The sequence below is a fragment of the Poeciliopsis prolifica genome, unplaced genomic scaffold, assembly GCF_027474105.1.
Source record: "Poeciliopsis prolifica strain line A6 unplaced genomic scaffold, Auburn_PproV2 SCAFFOLD001, whole genome shotgun sequence".
Classification (NCBI taxonomy): Eukaryota; Metazoa; Chordata; class Actinopteri; order Cyprinodontiformes; family Poeciliidae; genus Poeciliopsis; species Poeciliopsis prolifica.
The window spans coordinates 761,126-776,658 of NW_026562376.1; the positions used below are offsets into that span (position 1 = coordinate 761,126).

At 46.9% G+C, this 15,533-nt stretch overlaps 1 protein-coding gene across 1 annotated transcript in view; it reads left to right on the top strand.

Moving 5' to 3' along the window:
- cdh13 (cadherin 13, H-cadherin (heart)) overlaps window positions 1-15,533 on the top strand; it is a 278,962-nt gene that overhangs the window by 156,879 nt on the left and 106,550 nt on the right. Inside the window, 1 exon segment of the mRNA XM_055040045.1 lies at window positions 9,885-10,063. Within this exon segment, the coding sequence (XP_054896020.1) occupies window positions 9,885-10,063 (179 nt within the window).

The following is a 15,533-nucleotide window of genomic DNA, read 5'->3' on the forward strand; positions in this document are numbered from 1 at the left end:
GCTTCCTGTCTGTCTGTCAGGAGGAGCTTCCTGTCTGTCAGGAGGAGCTTCCTGTCTGTCAGGAGGAGCTTCCTGTCTGTCAGGAGGAGCTTCCAGTCTGTCAGGAGGAGCTTCCTGTCTGTCTGTCAGGAGGAGCTTCCTGTCTGTCAGGAGGAGCTTCCTGTCTGTCAGGAGGAGCTTCCTGTCTGTCTGTCAGGAGGAGCTTCCTGTCTGTCTGTCAGGAGGAGCTTCCTGTCTGTCAGGAGGAGCTTCCAGTCTGTCAGGAGGAGCTTCCAGTCTGTCAGGAGGAGCTTCCTGTCTGTCAGGAGGAGCTTCCTGTCTGTCAGGAGGAGCTTCCTGTCTGTCAGGAGGAGCTTCCAGTCTGTCAGGAGGAGCTTCCTGTCTGTCTGTCTGGAGGAGCTTCCTGTCTGTCTGTCAGGAGGAGCTTCCTGTCTGTCAGGAGGAGCTTCCAGTCTGTCAGGAGGAGCTTCCAGTCTGTCAGGAGGAGCTTCCTGTCTGTCAGGAGGAGCTTCCTGTCTGTCAGGAGGAGCTTCCTGTCTGTCAGGAGGAGCTTCCAGTCTGTCAGGAGGAGCTTCCTGTCTGTCAGGAGGAGCTTCCTGTCTGTCAGGAGGAGCTTTCTGTCTGTCAGGAGGAGCTTCTGACTGCAACGCTCCGCTTTCTCTGGTTCTTTCTTATTTTTTATTCTTGACAGCCTGAGAAATATTCCGCAGTAAAATAAAACATAAAGGTTTATAGAAATACATTTGCTGTCAGTTTACTGTCCCTGGAGTTTCTTCTGTTTATCATAAACTCAGTGGATTGCAAAAGACGGCTGCTGTGTTTCCCCAACTGTAGAGAAGCTTGAACTCCTCCATGATGCCTTTTAAAGCTGGAATCTTCAGCCTCTGAAAGGGATCCAGGAAGCAGGCCCGGTTCGGACCGGTCTGGAAGCAGGCCCGGTTCGGACCGGTCTGGACCGGTCTGAAAGCAGGCCCGGTTCGGACCGGTCTGGAAGCAGGCCCGGTTCGGACCGGTCCGGACCGGTCTGGAAGCAGGCCCGGTTCGGACCGGTCTGGAAGCAGGCCCGGTTCGGACCGGTCCGGACCGGTCTGGAAGCAGGCCCGGTTCGGACCGGTCTGGAAGCAGGCCCGGTTCGGACCGGTCTGGAAGCAGGCCCGGTTCGGACCGGTCTGGAAGCAGGCCCGGTTCGGACCGGTCTGGAAGCAGGCCCGGTTCGGACCGGTCTGGAAGCAGGCCCGGTTCGGACCGGTCCGATTCATCTCCACTCACCCAGATGTTATCTTTCATTTTGTCCGTTTGAATCGATCGTCATCCGACTTGTTTTGTCCACGGCTGAATTAAAATGCATCAGGAAGTGAGTCCAGAAGATCAGAACCAGGCAGGAAGTGGAGCTGGTGGAGCTGCAGCCGCCTCCGCCCGTTAATCTCCACCTCCTCTGGGTTTTGGCAGCTCTACTGTCTTTAGTGACACTTTTCAGTAAATTCCTCTGGTTTTACGGTTTGGGTAGTTTCACCGAATCGTCTCTCTTCTGTCTTGCTGCATTTTATGGTGAAAATATTTCATGTTTTAATCTGGGCATTTGAAAGCGGCGGCTCCTGGGGGTTCCCTTTCAAACCCACCAGATTATGGAGGAAATCTTTCTCTCTTGAATTTTCTGTGAAAAAAAACATGTTTATATTTTCTGAGATGTTTTCTGAACTTTTTGTGGTTTCTGCTTGTTTGACCTTTGAACCCTGAAGATTTCTCCTAATAGAAAACCTTGTTGACACTCAGACTGATTGAACTGATTGATAATTCGGTGGGATTATGGAGCTGAACCTTTTCATGTTTCAATCTTTACAGAGAAGTCAGAAGATTCATCATCAACTTCATTCATTCCTTTTCACGCCGTCCAAAATGTTTTATCTCAACATCTTTTATCTTTTGCTTTTGCTTTCAGTCGGTGGGTTTCGTTGGGATCTGCGTTGGGTTTGCAGTTTGTGTTGGACTCCAGCAGAGCTGCTGCTCATCGCTCAGGACCTACAGTTTGACTGGATGTCATCAAGTATTAACCTTCAGGACGGTTCCATCCGTAAACATCTAAATGAACACATTTGGTTGGCAGCCATATTGGATTTACAAGCTGGGGTTGGTAAGAAAAAGTCCAACGATGTTTTATAGTGAGTAGAAGACTCCAGAACGCTGCGTCTGTCGCTGAGTCCTTCCCACAGCTTCTGCCTCAGACAGCTGATAAAAACATGCTACCCAAATCAACGTGAGGCTTTTACTTTGAAGTTGGGCTGAAGTGAACCGTGAGGAGGAAGCGAACCGGGGGACTGGGAAGGAAACCGGAGTAAATCCGGGGCAGAGCAGGAAGTGAGCCGGCGGCTCCGAACGAGACGGGAAGGCAGACGGCATCATGCAAATACAGTCGCATACGTTGACTTTGCTCCAGGACAGAGAGACAGAAGCAGCATGCAGAGAGTGTTTACTGTTAGCTTATTAAAGGCTAATGTGGTGCAACATGAGGGAAGGCGTCTCTGCAGCATCCTTCCTGCGAAGGCAGGAACCTCCATGCTGCGTTAAGAGCTGCCTGACGCCGCCAGGATTTATCTGCCTCTCTCCGTCTCCATTAATGACCCCAGAAACCCGAGCCGCGCGTCAGCAGCAGCCGGCCTGCGACTGGACACGTGCAGCTCCTGACCGCAGGAAACGTCCTCATCATCCGTCTGCTTTCTGCTGCAAAGCACTCTGTGGAAGAGCTGCTCCATTATTGGACAAGTGCATTTTGACGAGGGGTCAAGTGGGTCCAAACGCCGCCCCGTTTAGAAAGACTCTTTGCTCTGCAGTCTGGAGCTGCTGCGGCCGACTCCACTTTACAGCTGACCCCCGTTTTGCTTTTCTGCTTTGTCTGGCCTCCGCTTTCATCCGTCAGAGGCTCTGAAACATCCTGGGTGGAGTAGAGGAGCCAAAGCAGCCGCCGGACCGGGACCGGACCGGGACCAAGTCCATTCACAATGTGGAACCGGAGAACTTCACAGGAAGTTCCGGTCCGGTCCGGCTGGCCCGTTTGCTCAGCGGGTCAGCCGTTTGCGGGTCAGCTGCTGGCTGCACTTCAGGTGCTCTGAGATAAAAGCTTTGTGCAGGTTCTGGTTTCTGCTGACTGGTTCCGAGACGATCCAGGAAGTTGATCGTCGGTTTCATGTTCCTCATATTTGGTAAAACTGGAGATTAGAGGCATCAGGCTGTTTATTACTGTCAACCACATAATTACTGTCTGCCTGTAGAAGATGACCATGTTTAACATTAATGCTGGTGATATTTCATCGTTCCACAAGAGTGATGGAGGACTAACTGGAAAAACACAAACTCCTGGTCTGCATCTGCTGGTGCAGAGAAACGAGACGCCGCATTAAAGGAGCGTTTTGTTTTTCATAAAGTATCATCTGAGCGTTTCTGTCACTGCAAACAAAAACAGCTGTTTTAAACATGAGACAAAACTAACAAGTGATGTTTCAGAAAGTTATCAGTTATTATTCCTCAGTACTAATAAAACTAGTAGTATTGTTTGATGACATCTCTCCTGACCAGCAGGGGGCGACGGCAGACAGTGGTTTATGACGATTTATTGATTCACACTGAGCTTGCATGCAGCGACAGTGGAGAGGAAAATCTCTCCTTTAACACGAAGGAAGTTCCCACAGAACCAGAACCGGGCTCAGTACCAGCAGAACCGCTGGAGGTTTGACACAACAGAGCAGAGAAGCAGGAGATCACATTGATTATTTTTGATGTTTCTGAAAGTAAAATGGTCAAACAGATGAAATCAGATCAATCATCTTCAAAAAGCCGTTGTTGATTCAAAAAAAAAAATCTGAATGTTTGCATTTATATGAATATATAATATCTGCAGCAAATCTTTCCATTTTAATATTGATGGACAATCATTTTAAAAAGCTCTTTCATGAGTATTGTGACTAAATATAAATGTATATAATTTCATTTATGAAAGTTTAACAGTTTAATTTAGTTGAAGATTTTTTGCCTGACAAGGAAATAAATTCTTTGACTTCCTGTCAGTAGAACCAGAGCAAACACTGTTTTCAGTCCCTTAAAAACAGAAACTTTTTGCTTATTTTAAGGATTTGATTGATGCTCAATAGAAGGAAAATGTCTGATCAGCTCCTAAAGATGAATTTCTTTTCATTTCCTCCGTTTAACTGTGCGTGCATAAAGCTGCACCGATGAATGACTGTAACGGTTTAACATATTCTGACATGTGCAGTTAAGCACCGCTTCCTGAAAACTGGCCTCTTTCTGGGCTTCTTTTGTTCGGCTCCTTTGTGTGACGTGTCTGCTAATAGTTGGCATATTTCCTGCATGAAATCCTCCATGAAAGGTTGCGATGGTTCGTTCTAATGGCTCTCTTGGGTCTTGCATTTTAATGAGCTGCCTTGAGCTTCCAGTCCACACTCCAGAGTCTACAGTAGTTGAGACGGATGTTTAACCTGATGATTGAAGCTGAGAATCGGAAAGATAAGAACAAAAATAAAAGGAGGAAGTTTGGAAAACACAGAATGAGGATTTCAGCACCAGGAAGCTGGAGTTTCCATGACAAGGATTTAACTCGCATCTCTGGAAAGAAGCAAATATTCTCACTAATTATTAGGAAATAAGTGGAACACAGTTATCATCACAGCCAGTTCACCAGCAGGAACCAGGCACTGGTGACCAGTCATCATTAATGGTGCATAATAATCACGACTCAGCATGTTTGTGTTGCGCTTCGATCAGCAGTAAACAAACATTTTCAGTTTCTGAAATGTTCGATTTGATGATTTAAAACCTGTATAGATCGATGGTTTCACTTCTCCGCCATCGATGTCTAAACAACGACTGATTGGACAGCCTGCTGTCCCAGCCGAACCCGAATGCATCACGAGTTTCTGTCGGAAAAGCCTCTCAGTTTGATTGATGCTGCAGGAGAAACATTAATATTCCTAAATATGAGTTTAGTGAGAGCTGGGAGTCCTCCGTCCTGTTCTGGTGTTACGTTCTAAACGTTCCCTCCAGAACGCGGCTTCTTGGTTCCGCGCTAAAACATCCCGCCTGTGTTTTCCTCTGCTGATCATTTATGAGTTGGATAAATTATGATCAATATCCTAAACATAGAAGAAACACAAACAGCTGCATTGAAATGTTGACCAATGTGAAAGCAGCTGGCATGGCGACCTGACCCCGTTACTTAGAAGTAAATCGATGGACTCAAATCGATCTTCTGCCAACAGAAATCCTGACCAACGAGTGAAGCACCAACACAACATGATTGTCTTCATAATTCATCTGATCTAAAAACTCTATTTAAAAACTCATGACTCACATTTTATCAGAAACTGGATCATATTCAACGTTTCGGTTGTGAGAACCGAAACTCAATTAGTTTAGAAAAAGGATCAAATGAGTGGTCATTAGATTTGAGGATAAGAATGTTTTAATGGTCTTGAATTCAAATACTTAACTTATGGATGAAGTTTTCTGTTTCCTGCATGTTTATTAAACCTGTGGTGAAAATCTGAAAGTCCTGGAAGCAAAGTGCTTTTCATTCACGTCTCACTCTGAATGTTTCCCTCCTGAAAATGACTTCTTACGCCTCATTTAGTTTTTCAATTATCAAGCTAAGAGTTGATTTCATTACCATGGTGTGATTGTCATCACGTAGACTCAAGTTGTCTGTGGCTTTTCTCTCCTCATTAGCGTAGCTCTGTCTACATATGGATCCTCATTAGCATACAGACATGGCGGCTGCTCTCTGTTAGCTTCTCTAACATGCAGGCTTCCATCCTAAACTGACCTCTGACCAATCACATCGCAGATCAGAGCGCCGCTGCAGGTCAACACCAACAGCTGAACTATCAGCTTCTACTCACAGGAAGCATCACAGGATGACCTTTGGAATAATTTATCACCCAGAAATTTTGTCACAATTCATCTGTAAAATGACTTCAATAAGGAACATGAGAAAATAAATGAACTAGTTTAAGACAGAGGAAGAAAAGGAAAGTTGCTTTTTTACTATTCATTTATTCTCAGATGTTTTCTGAACGACTGCAGCGAAAAGATTTCAGGATCCAAAGCTTCTCAATTCATTCAAATTCACTCTCATGAAAGGGTTAAAAATGTTCCAATTAAAATCAAACTTCAAAATTCACATCATAGCTACAAAACACGATGATGTGAATTTTTCAGAAACTGTTTGTGTTGCAGAAAACTTTATCTTACAGCAGAGCCAGAAGTTTCCCAGTTTTCATCAAAGCACAGATTGTTGCTGCTGTTTCTTTACCAATATGGTGAAATACAAACACGATCCTTCATACGCACAGAAACGCGATTTCAGCAGGAAACAGTCACGATTCATTCTGAGGCATTCAGTGGTTCTCAGGATTTCTCCCCTTTTTGTCCTTTCTGTGTTTGGCTGTGAAGAACAAGTCAGAGGATTCACAGTTTGGGTTAGACAGAGGTCTGTGATGCTGCAGGAGACAGGTCTGTGATGCTGCAGAGAGCTGTGATGCTGCAGGAGACAGGTCTGTGATGCTGCAGAGGTCTGTGATGCTGCAGGAGACAGGTCTGTGATGCTGCAGAGAGCTGTGATGCTGCAGGAGACAGGTCTGTGATGCTGCAGAGGTGATGCTGCAGAGGTCTGTGATGCTGCAGAGGTCTGTGATGCTGCTGAGGTCTGTGATGCTGCAGAGAGCTGTGATGCTGCAGGAGACAGGTCTGTGATGCTGCAGAGGTCTGTGATGCTGCAGAGGTCTGATGCTGCAGGAGACAGGTCTGTGATGCTGCAGAGGTCTGTGATGCTGCAGGAGACAGGTCTGTGATGCTGCAGAGGTCTGCGATGCTGCAGGAGACAGGTCTGTGATGCTGCAGAGGTCTGTGATGCTGCAGGAGACAGGTCTGTGATGCTGCAGAGAGCTGTGATGCTGCAGGAGACAGGTCTGTGATGCTGCAGGAGACAGGTCTGTGATGCTGCAGAGGTGATGCTGCAGAGGTCTGTGATGCTGCAGAGGTCTGTGATGCTGCTGAGGTCTGTGATGCTGCAGAGAGCTGTGATGCTGCAGGAGACAGGTCTGTGATGCTGCAGAGGTCTGTGATGCTGCAGAGGTCTGATGCTGCAGGAGACAGGTCTGTGATGCTGCAGAGGTCTGTGATGCTGCAGGAGACAGGTCTGTGATGCTGCAGGAGACAGGTCTGTGATGCTGCAGAGGTGATGCTGCAGAGGTCTGTGATGCTGCAGAGGTCTGTGATGCTGCTGAGGTCTGTGATGCTGCAGAGAGCTGTGATGCTGCAGGAGACAGGTCTGTGATGCTGCAGAGGTCTGTGATGCTGCAGAGGTCTGATGCTGCAGGAGACAGGTCTGTGATGCTGCAGAGGTCTGTGATGCTGCAGGAGACAGGTCTGTGATGCTGCAGAGGTCTGCGATGCTGCAGGAGACAGGTCTGTGATGCTGCAGAGGTCTGTGATGCTGCAGGAGACAGGTCTGTGATGCTGCAGAGAGCTGTGATGCTGCAGGAGACAGGTCTGTGATGCTGCAGGAGACAGGTCTGTGATGCTGCAGAGGTGATGCTGCAGAGGTCTGTGATGCTGCAGAGGTCTGTGATGCTGCTGAGGTCTGTGATGCTGCAGAGAGCTGTGATGCTGCAGGAGACAGGTCTGTGATGCTGCAGAGGTCTGTGATGCTGCAGAGGTCTGATGCTGCAGGAGACAGGTCTGTGATGCTGCAGAGGTCTGTGATGCTGCAGGAGACAGGTCTGTGATGCTGCAGAGGTCTGCGATGCTGCAGGAGACAGGTCTGTGATGCTGCCATTTTTTGTAAATTAAAGTTATTTTGCTGCCTGTTTCTTTATATTTATGAATAATTGATGTCATAAGTGGATTTTATGTCAGGATGATGCAGTTTTTGTCTCGGCTGCTGCAGCAACGCGGCTGCTGCTGGGGAAATATGAGCAGCTCTGCCAGGAGTTTCTGTGGATTCATACCCAGATATTTTTACGCTGCAGATGCATGACGGGAGTTGCAGCGAGTTCCAGGTGGAGAGGCGGTTTGTGCTGCAGCGTTTCCTCCCACCGTTCTCTTGTTCCTGTAATTTTCTCTGTTTCATCTCGGCTCATCTCCGCTGCATCCTGCGTTTCAGCGTTGGTAATTCATGTCGGAGAAGACGATCCGTCTTTGAACTTCCTTTGATCTCATTCACACCTTGGATTGGATTGGATCAGCCTTTGGTCTTTTCCCTGCCTTCATTCTGATTAAGAGAAATCCCATTCCTGCTTTTAGAAGATGGATAATTGAAATAGAAATTCCACTCTGACATTCTATGCAATCCAACGCCGTCTGCGCTCTGCCAGTCCTTCCAGCATCAGTTCACTCTTCTTTCTCTATCTGGTCTGTGTCGTCTGGCTTCATCTCAGTTTTTCACTTTGTCGATCCCCTGGTGGCGCCGCCGAGCCGCCTCACTCTGTGTGTGTCTGTGTGTGTGTGTGTGTGTGTGTGTGTGTCTCTGTGTGTGTTTGTGTGTCTGTGTGTGTGTGTGTGTGTGTGTGTGTGTGTCTGTGTGTGTGTGTGTGTGTGTGTGTGTGTGTGTCTGTGTGTGTGTTTGTGTGTCTGTGTGTGTGTGTGTGTGTGTGTGTGTGTGTGTCTGTGTGTCTGTGTGTGTGTGTGTGTGTCTCTGTGTGTGTGTGTGTGTGTCTCTGTGTGTGTGTCTCTGTGTGTGTGTGTGTGTGTGTGTGTCTGTGTGTGTCTCTGTGTGTGTGTGTGTCTCTGTGTGTGTGTGTGTGTGTGTGTGTCTGTGTGTGTCTCTGTCTGTGTGTGTGTGTGTGTGTGTCTCTGTGTGTGTGTGTGTGTGTGTGTGTGTGTGTGTGTGTGTGTGTGTGTGTGTGTGTGTGTGTGTGTGTGTGTGTCTGTGTGTGTGTGTGATCAGCCGATCATTCGGTCCGATAAATAAACTTTATAGGATTTCTTCTTATTGCTTCGTCTCGTAGTTTTACCAGGATATGATGGGATGGAAACATTTTTTCTAGTTTTATCCACCAGGATCTTTTTAATATTGAACATTTTAACAAGTGATGCTGCATCAGTCGCTGTGAAGAGGGTCAAGCTGGTCGCATGACCTCCTCATTGGTCGCATGACCTCCTCATTGGTCACATGACCTCCTCGTTGGTCACATAACCTTCCATCGCTCTGCAGCTGATTCCTCGCTCCTCTCCTGTTTTCTCTGGTTTTGTCACGACTCCAGTAGAAATGTTTAGATCACCAAACAGTGTTTTGGACCCACAATCAGCTCTGAGTTCATTGTGTTCAGTGTTTGTTGCTCACTAAGCTCACAGTGTTGATCAATTTTACAAAATTCAAAATGTTTCATTTTTGTGTCAGTTATCATCAAACTCCAGCTTTGGGCTCATTTAAAGCAAAGTTAATGAGTTTGTGTGTTAACATGGAAACAAATTGTGCCTTTAGTTGTTGTGGCTTTTCTTTGAAAACAGATTGAATTCAATCTAACAATTGTTCAGGTAATTTAAAATGTTGCTCAACCAAATGGTGGCTTAATATTTTTGACCTGTGGGTTTTATGTGATTTTATATTCCTCAGTCTGAAGTTTGCTGTTTCTTCTGACTCTAAAAGGAACTGAAACATTTTGAACATGTTTTTTGTTTGTTTGCTGAACTGAAACTCAGAAGTTGATTCTGTGTTTTCATGTTTTCTTGCATAACCTGCTGTTGGTTTGTTGGGTTTGATTTCAAGGTTTTTCTTTGAAACTGGCCCAGTCAGGTGTTGGATCCTCCAGCGTTTCTTCTGCTGTTTCCTGGGAAGAAAAGCCGTTTGATTTCCTCCGTCTCTGCGTTTCCCTCAGGAACCACGGTGATGACCATGACGGCGTTCGACGCCGACGACCCCAACACCGACAACGCCGTGCTGCGCTACAACATCATCAGGCAGTGGCCGGACAAACCTTCGCCCAACATGTTCTACATCGACGCAGAGAAAGGCGACATCGTCACCGTCATTTCTCCGTCGTTACTGGACCGGGAGGTGAGTCGGTCGGCGCTCCCAGTCAGGCCCGTTTGGACCGGTGGACGGCGCTGACGGCTGACCTTTATGTTTGGCGTTGTGCGGAGCGGCGTGTGTGTCTGGATCAGGTGTGTGTGTTGCGTGAGCCAGACGAGCGTCTCTCCATGTCGCCGTCGAACCGGAGCGAGACGGCGCCGTGATTGCTTTTCTGGCAGGGTGACGAATGCCAGAACATCGATTGGGTTCGCTGCTGGAAGAGGAATATTAGCTGTTGTCAGACATTTAGCGAACGCTTTAATTTAGCTGATACACAGTCGGTCCTGGTGCTGTCCAACAAGCCCGGCTGAAAACCCGCCATCCGGAACTGCTGCCAGCATGGCGGCTAAGTGGCCTGATGAGCCCATCTCTGAGACGCCGCAAACCGCTAAACGGAGGAGTAATTGATTAGAATACAAAGAAACGAGATGCAATCAGAACCGCCGGATCCGGCTTGTGGAGCTGCAGCACTGCTTCGTTCAGGAAGGAAGAATATCAGAGAAAAGCTCAGAAAGCAGCTTGAACTTCTCATGTTGTTGGTTCGTTAGATTTACAGAGATCATTTATTTGCTCCATGTCAGGCTGTAACCAAACCCCAGAGGAAGAGCCATAAACCCGACCCGGTTACTCTGGTTCTGTCTGCATGAATGCAGAAAATCCCAGGACAGCCAGTCGGTTTAAGGTCCATTCAAACATCTCAGCCTGGCGGGTCTCAGCCTGGCGGGTTTCAGCCTGGCGGGTCTCAGCCTGGCGGGTTTCAGCCTGGCGGGTTTCAGCCTGGGTCTCAGCCTGGCGGGTTTCAGCCTGGCGGGTCTCAGCCTGGCGGGTTTCAGCCTGGCGGGTTTCAGCCATTTATTCCTGAAATTTGAGAAATAATCTGCGATTTCTGGACTCTTCCTTCTGAAACTCTTGTCAACATGACGGCCATCACTGTGCTTCACTGCGACTGAGGAAAAGTAACTTTCCCTCCAGAAGAAGTGGAGAAAACAGTTTGTGTGGAATATGTTGTTGAAACTGCCTGACATCGTTCAGCTCTGAGTGTTTCTGTCGACACCTGAGCTGCACAGGAACAGGAAAGCAATCTAAGGAAGATTGGAAAATCAATTTTGTCACAGAAATCAGCTGAAGCTCTTACGGTTTTCTCCACCCGGATAAAATATGCACATTTATTCCCCCCTCTCCCTGCTTTACCCCACCCCGGCTGCTTTTGCCCCGCGGTCGGATCGATGCCAGGCGGTCGTGTTTGACAGCTAATATTTCTGCTCTGACGAGTTTGGCTTTATGAGCTCAGAAAGCTCCAGGAGAGCTGTTATCATTTACAGGAAGCCATTAAAACCAGACGTCACTAAAAGCCTCACCTGTTGCCTGACGTGGGGCGGGGGGGTAATAATGGGTAATTAGAGATCGTCTGAAAATCCTCCGTAGGATATTGTGCTTTTATAATTCTGGATGTTTTCAGGAGTGGGTCGCTAGAAATCCATCATCAGGAAAACGTGACGCGGTTCTGGTCCAGTTTGACTCGGTTCCTCGTCTTGGGTTTATTGAACAGATTTAATCTGCCAGATTATATTCAGATGATCAAATATGTCCTTAATATTTGTCTCAGAGTTAAACTTTGTTGAGTTGTTCTAGCTGAATATTCAGCTAACATCTCTGCAAACCCCACACACCCTGGACGCAAACTGTTCCTTCTTTTACCTCCGGGGCGGCGCTACAGAGCACAGTTTGCAGTGCATTCAAACATCTTGGTACAGTAGAAATAAGCCCAACAAGCAGCACACTGCAGCCTGTTTTAGGGCAATAATTATTGAATATTGATAAGAAACAGCCATTTCTCTGGCAAACCTTTTCACTTGTAGGATAAATATTTAGTTTTCTATATTTTGTTTTGAGAAGCTGTGCAGTTATGGAGGATGTTCCTGGAGCTCACATTGCTGCTGTGATGCTGTTGGCTGCAGGAAGGAAACGACACAAACGCAGCAAGTTTCCTGTAGAAACTTGCTGCGTTTTGGTGTCAAAGGGACTTTATTCTGGTGTTGGACTTTAGTCTCATTTTCTTGCATTGTTTTGTTTCATTATGACTTTATTTTTGTTGTTATTGTCATGTTGATTTATTCGTGCTTTGCTGTGATTTGTACTGAACATGAACACGGATCATTTCCTGTTCAAAGCGTCGGACTGGTGGCTGCTGCTGCGAGCAGGTGACCTGTGATGTCATCAGGTGTGACATCACAAAGCTCCTGGGGAGTTTGGGTGGTTTTGCTTCTGAAGGTGAATGTGTGTTTCTGAGTGTGTCTGTAATCCACTTCCTGTTGCGTTTCTGTGCTGAGCTGTAATCAGATCAGATCATTTTCAGTCCTCTGCACTGTAAACATGTTTATGTTGTGTTATCCGTTTGCGCTGCGACGGTATAAATGCAGATAAAACAGAGGTAATTATGGCTGCTGGGTGACATGAGCGACCTTGGCGGCGGCCTGCTGATGGCGGCGGCCTGCTGATGGCGGTGGCCTGCTGATGGCGGCGGCCTGCTGATGGCGGCGGCCTGCTGATGGCGGCGGCCTGCTGATGGCGGCGGCCTGCTGATGGCGGCGGCCTGCTGATGGCGGCGGCCTGCTGATGGCGGCGGCCTGCTGATGGCGGTGGCCTGCTGATGGCGGCGGTCCGATAAGGAAGCTCGTCGTGTGTAATGGCTTGTTTGGCCTGTGAGCTGAATGCCTGATGACAGAAACGCTTCCCTGCAGGAACAAACGCTGTGATCTCCTCCGGCTCCTTCATCCTCCTCGTCGGCCTCTTCTTCACATTGATTTCTTGTTTTTTCTGGTTTCTCCTTTGTCTTCCTGCCTCTCTTTGTTTCTGTCAGCCTCGTCTCCCACTCCTGTCAACACTTCACTGTGGACATCCAATTACCGGCGGGTCGCAGCGAAGCCGCTCCAGTCAGAGCGCCGCGCTCGGCGCCGCCTCGGCTATTCAGATTACAGCCGCCTCCGGAGTTGCTGCTCCGCAAAATGTTGCTTTCAAACATTTCTGGGGCCGCCACCTAATCTGATCCCCACAAACATAATTGAATGTCAGTCTTCACATAAAGATGCTCTCCTCTCTTCAATTAGCGTCTCGTTTCCTGGTGTCGCGCCGACGAGACAAAGCAGAGCGGAAATATTTACTCCTCCCAGGTAGAGGCCGGAGAGACTTAATATATTATGTCATTTATATGCAAATAATTCAGCGTTCGGAAAACATTGATAAGATTTCATTACCGCAGATTTTGATGTACACTTCAGTTTGTAAACAGCCATTTATTCACCAATTATGATGTGGAGATTGGAAAGGTGTGAGGAGACGAGCGGCTGGAGATCCTGTCCTGGGAGGAACGGCGGCGTGGAGACGTTGATCAGGCCGGCTGACGGGGGCCGCGGGGGGCGGGGTCACGGGGGGCGGGGCCGCCGGGGGCGGGGTCACGGGGGCGGGGGCGGGGTCACGGGGGCGGGGGCGGGGCCAAGAGGGGCGGGGTCACGGGGGGCGGGGGCGGGGCCAAGGGGCGGGGCCGCGGGGGCCGGGCCCGAGGCCGGCAGGTGTCAACAGCTTCTGCTTGATCATCTTTCATAATCCTGATTTTAAAGTTCAGAAAATATTGATGGAGGAAAAATGAACCAAAGTCAGTTTTTCTATGGAAACGTTTTTTTTTAATGTGTCAATTCTGATTAATTAATTATGTAGATTTTAACATGTTAAAATTTAAACTCTAAGTCAGTTTTTCCAAGCTGGAGCATTTATATTCAAGCGTCTCCTCTCAGCCAACTGGGTTCATTTCTGCTTCCAACCCAAATGCTATGCTAAATAGCATCTACATGCTAAACTTGTAGCAGCTAACGCTAAAGTTAGCATCCACAGTCCAGATCCCTGAAGAAGCTCCATGAACAACCTGAGAACAGATCATAAACTATTAATATATTTGATGCTGAGCTCATATTGAGATTTATAATTCAGCAGCAAAACAGTTTTTGGATTGAAATGTTGCAGATTTTGTCTCCAGTTCTGGGTTTTTGTAGACAGAAGCTCAGCAGTCAGCTTTTCTATTCAAGCATTTTGAAATATTCTAATTAGTCTAATATGACTTTCTGTAATTATGATGCAGCCTGACGCCTCGAAAGGAGGCAAAATGTCAGGTTTTCATCCTGAACGCTGATTTTCTCTGTTTTTCTCTAAACGTGGGCGTGTGTGCTGTTGACCTTCAGTTTCGTCAGGCGGATTATTTCACCTTAACGAGGCGCTGATTACAGAAGACGTTTGTGTTGGTGGAGCTTCCACCGCTGTGAGGCTAACACTTAAACATCCACACTTCCTGTTTATCCCTCCGATTTCCAATCACAGCTCTGATTGATGACCTTCAATTCCTCAGGAACTCCCATCAGAATCAAATCACTTTTAACAGATGGACAGTTCAGCTGACAACACATTTAATCTGTCCATATTTATGCAGGCATGTTTCATGAATCACTGCAGGAGGCGTATGTAAACTTCTGAATCTGAAGACAGAAATAAACAAATCTGCCATTTTCTCTCATTATTGTGGTTTTTATCCAACAGAAAAAATGTATGTGATTGTAACTAACCTGAAACAAGATATAGAAAGACTTTATTTATTTATTAAAACTACCTTTAACACGGAGCCTCGCCCAGAAAGCTTCAGTTTATCTTCCACAAAACATTTAAAAACGAGTCAAACAAAAACAGAATATAAAATAATATTAAGGTCTAATCAAAGTAAACCCTAACCCTTCCTCCTCCTCTCCCTCCTCCTCCTCATCCTCCTCCTCTCTGTCATGCTCATGTCCAGTTGCATTAGTGAGGAAATGAGATTCTTCCTAATTAATTAGATCTCTGGATGCTAAAGATGAAGATTACACTCCAATGAAGGTTAGAGATGTCAATCACAGTTGGTATTTTTTAAGCTGCGTGTTCCTCCAGATAAATTGAGCCCCAGGGGGCGCCGTGGCGGCGGGGGGCTCGGGGTAAACGTGCATCTCAAGTCTTTGTTGCTTTTCGATTTAATTGAGCTCCAGCAGAAACAGTCAATGTAAAACCAGAACGAGTGAATTATTATCAGCAGACTGGAAACAGCTGAGACAACAAACAAATTAAAGAATGTCTGGAAACGACAAACCAAAGTTTGATCATTAAAACACAGAAGAAGTGAAGCTCTAACGATGTAGACGTAAAAGTAGAGGTCGGATTGAAAGTGTTTTCCACGCAGACGGATAATCAGGAAGAAGTTTATGGGATTATTTTTCAGTCCTTTGATTGGTCTTTGGAAGAAATGAAAACCTTTTTTTATAAAAAAATGTTTTTCCATACATTTCAGCACAAGCAGTTTAATCACATCCCAAAGTTTTGAAAGCTTGTTGCTGAGGAACGTCAGAGCCTTTAAAAAATCACGTCTGTTATTTGTGTCCATTTG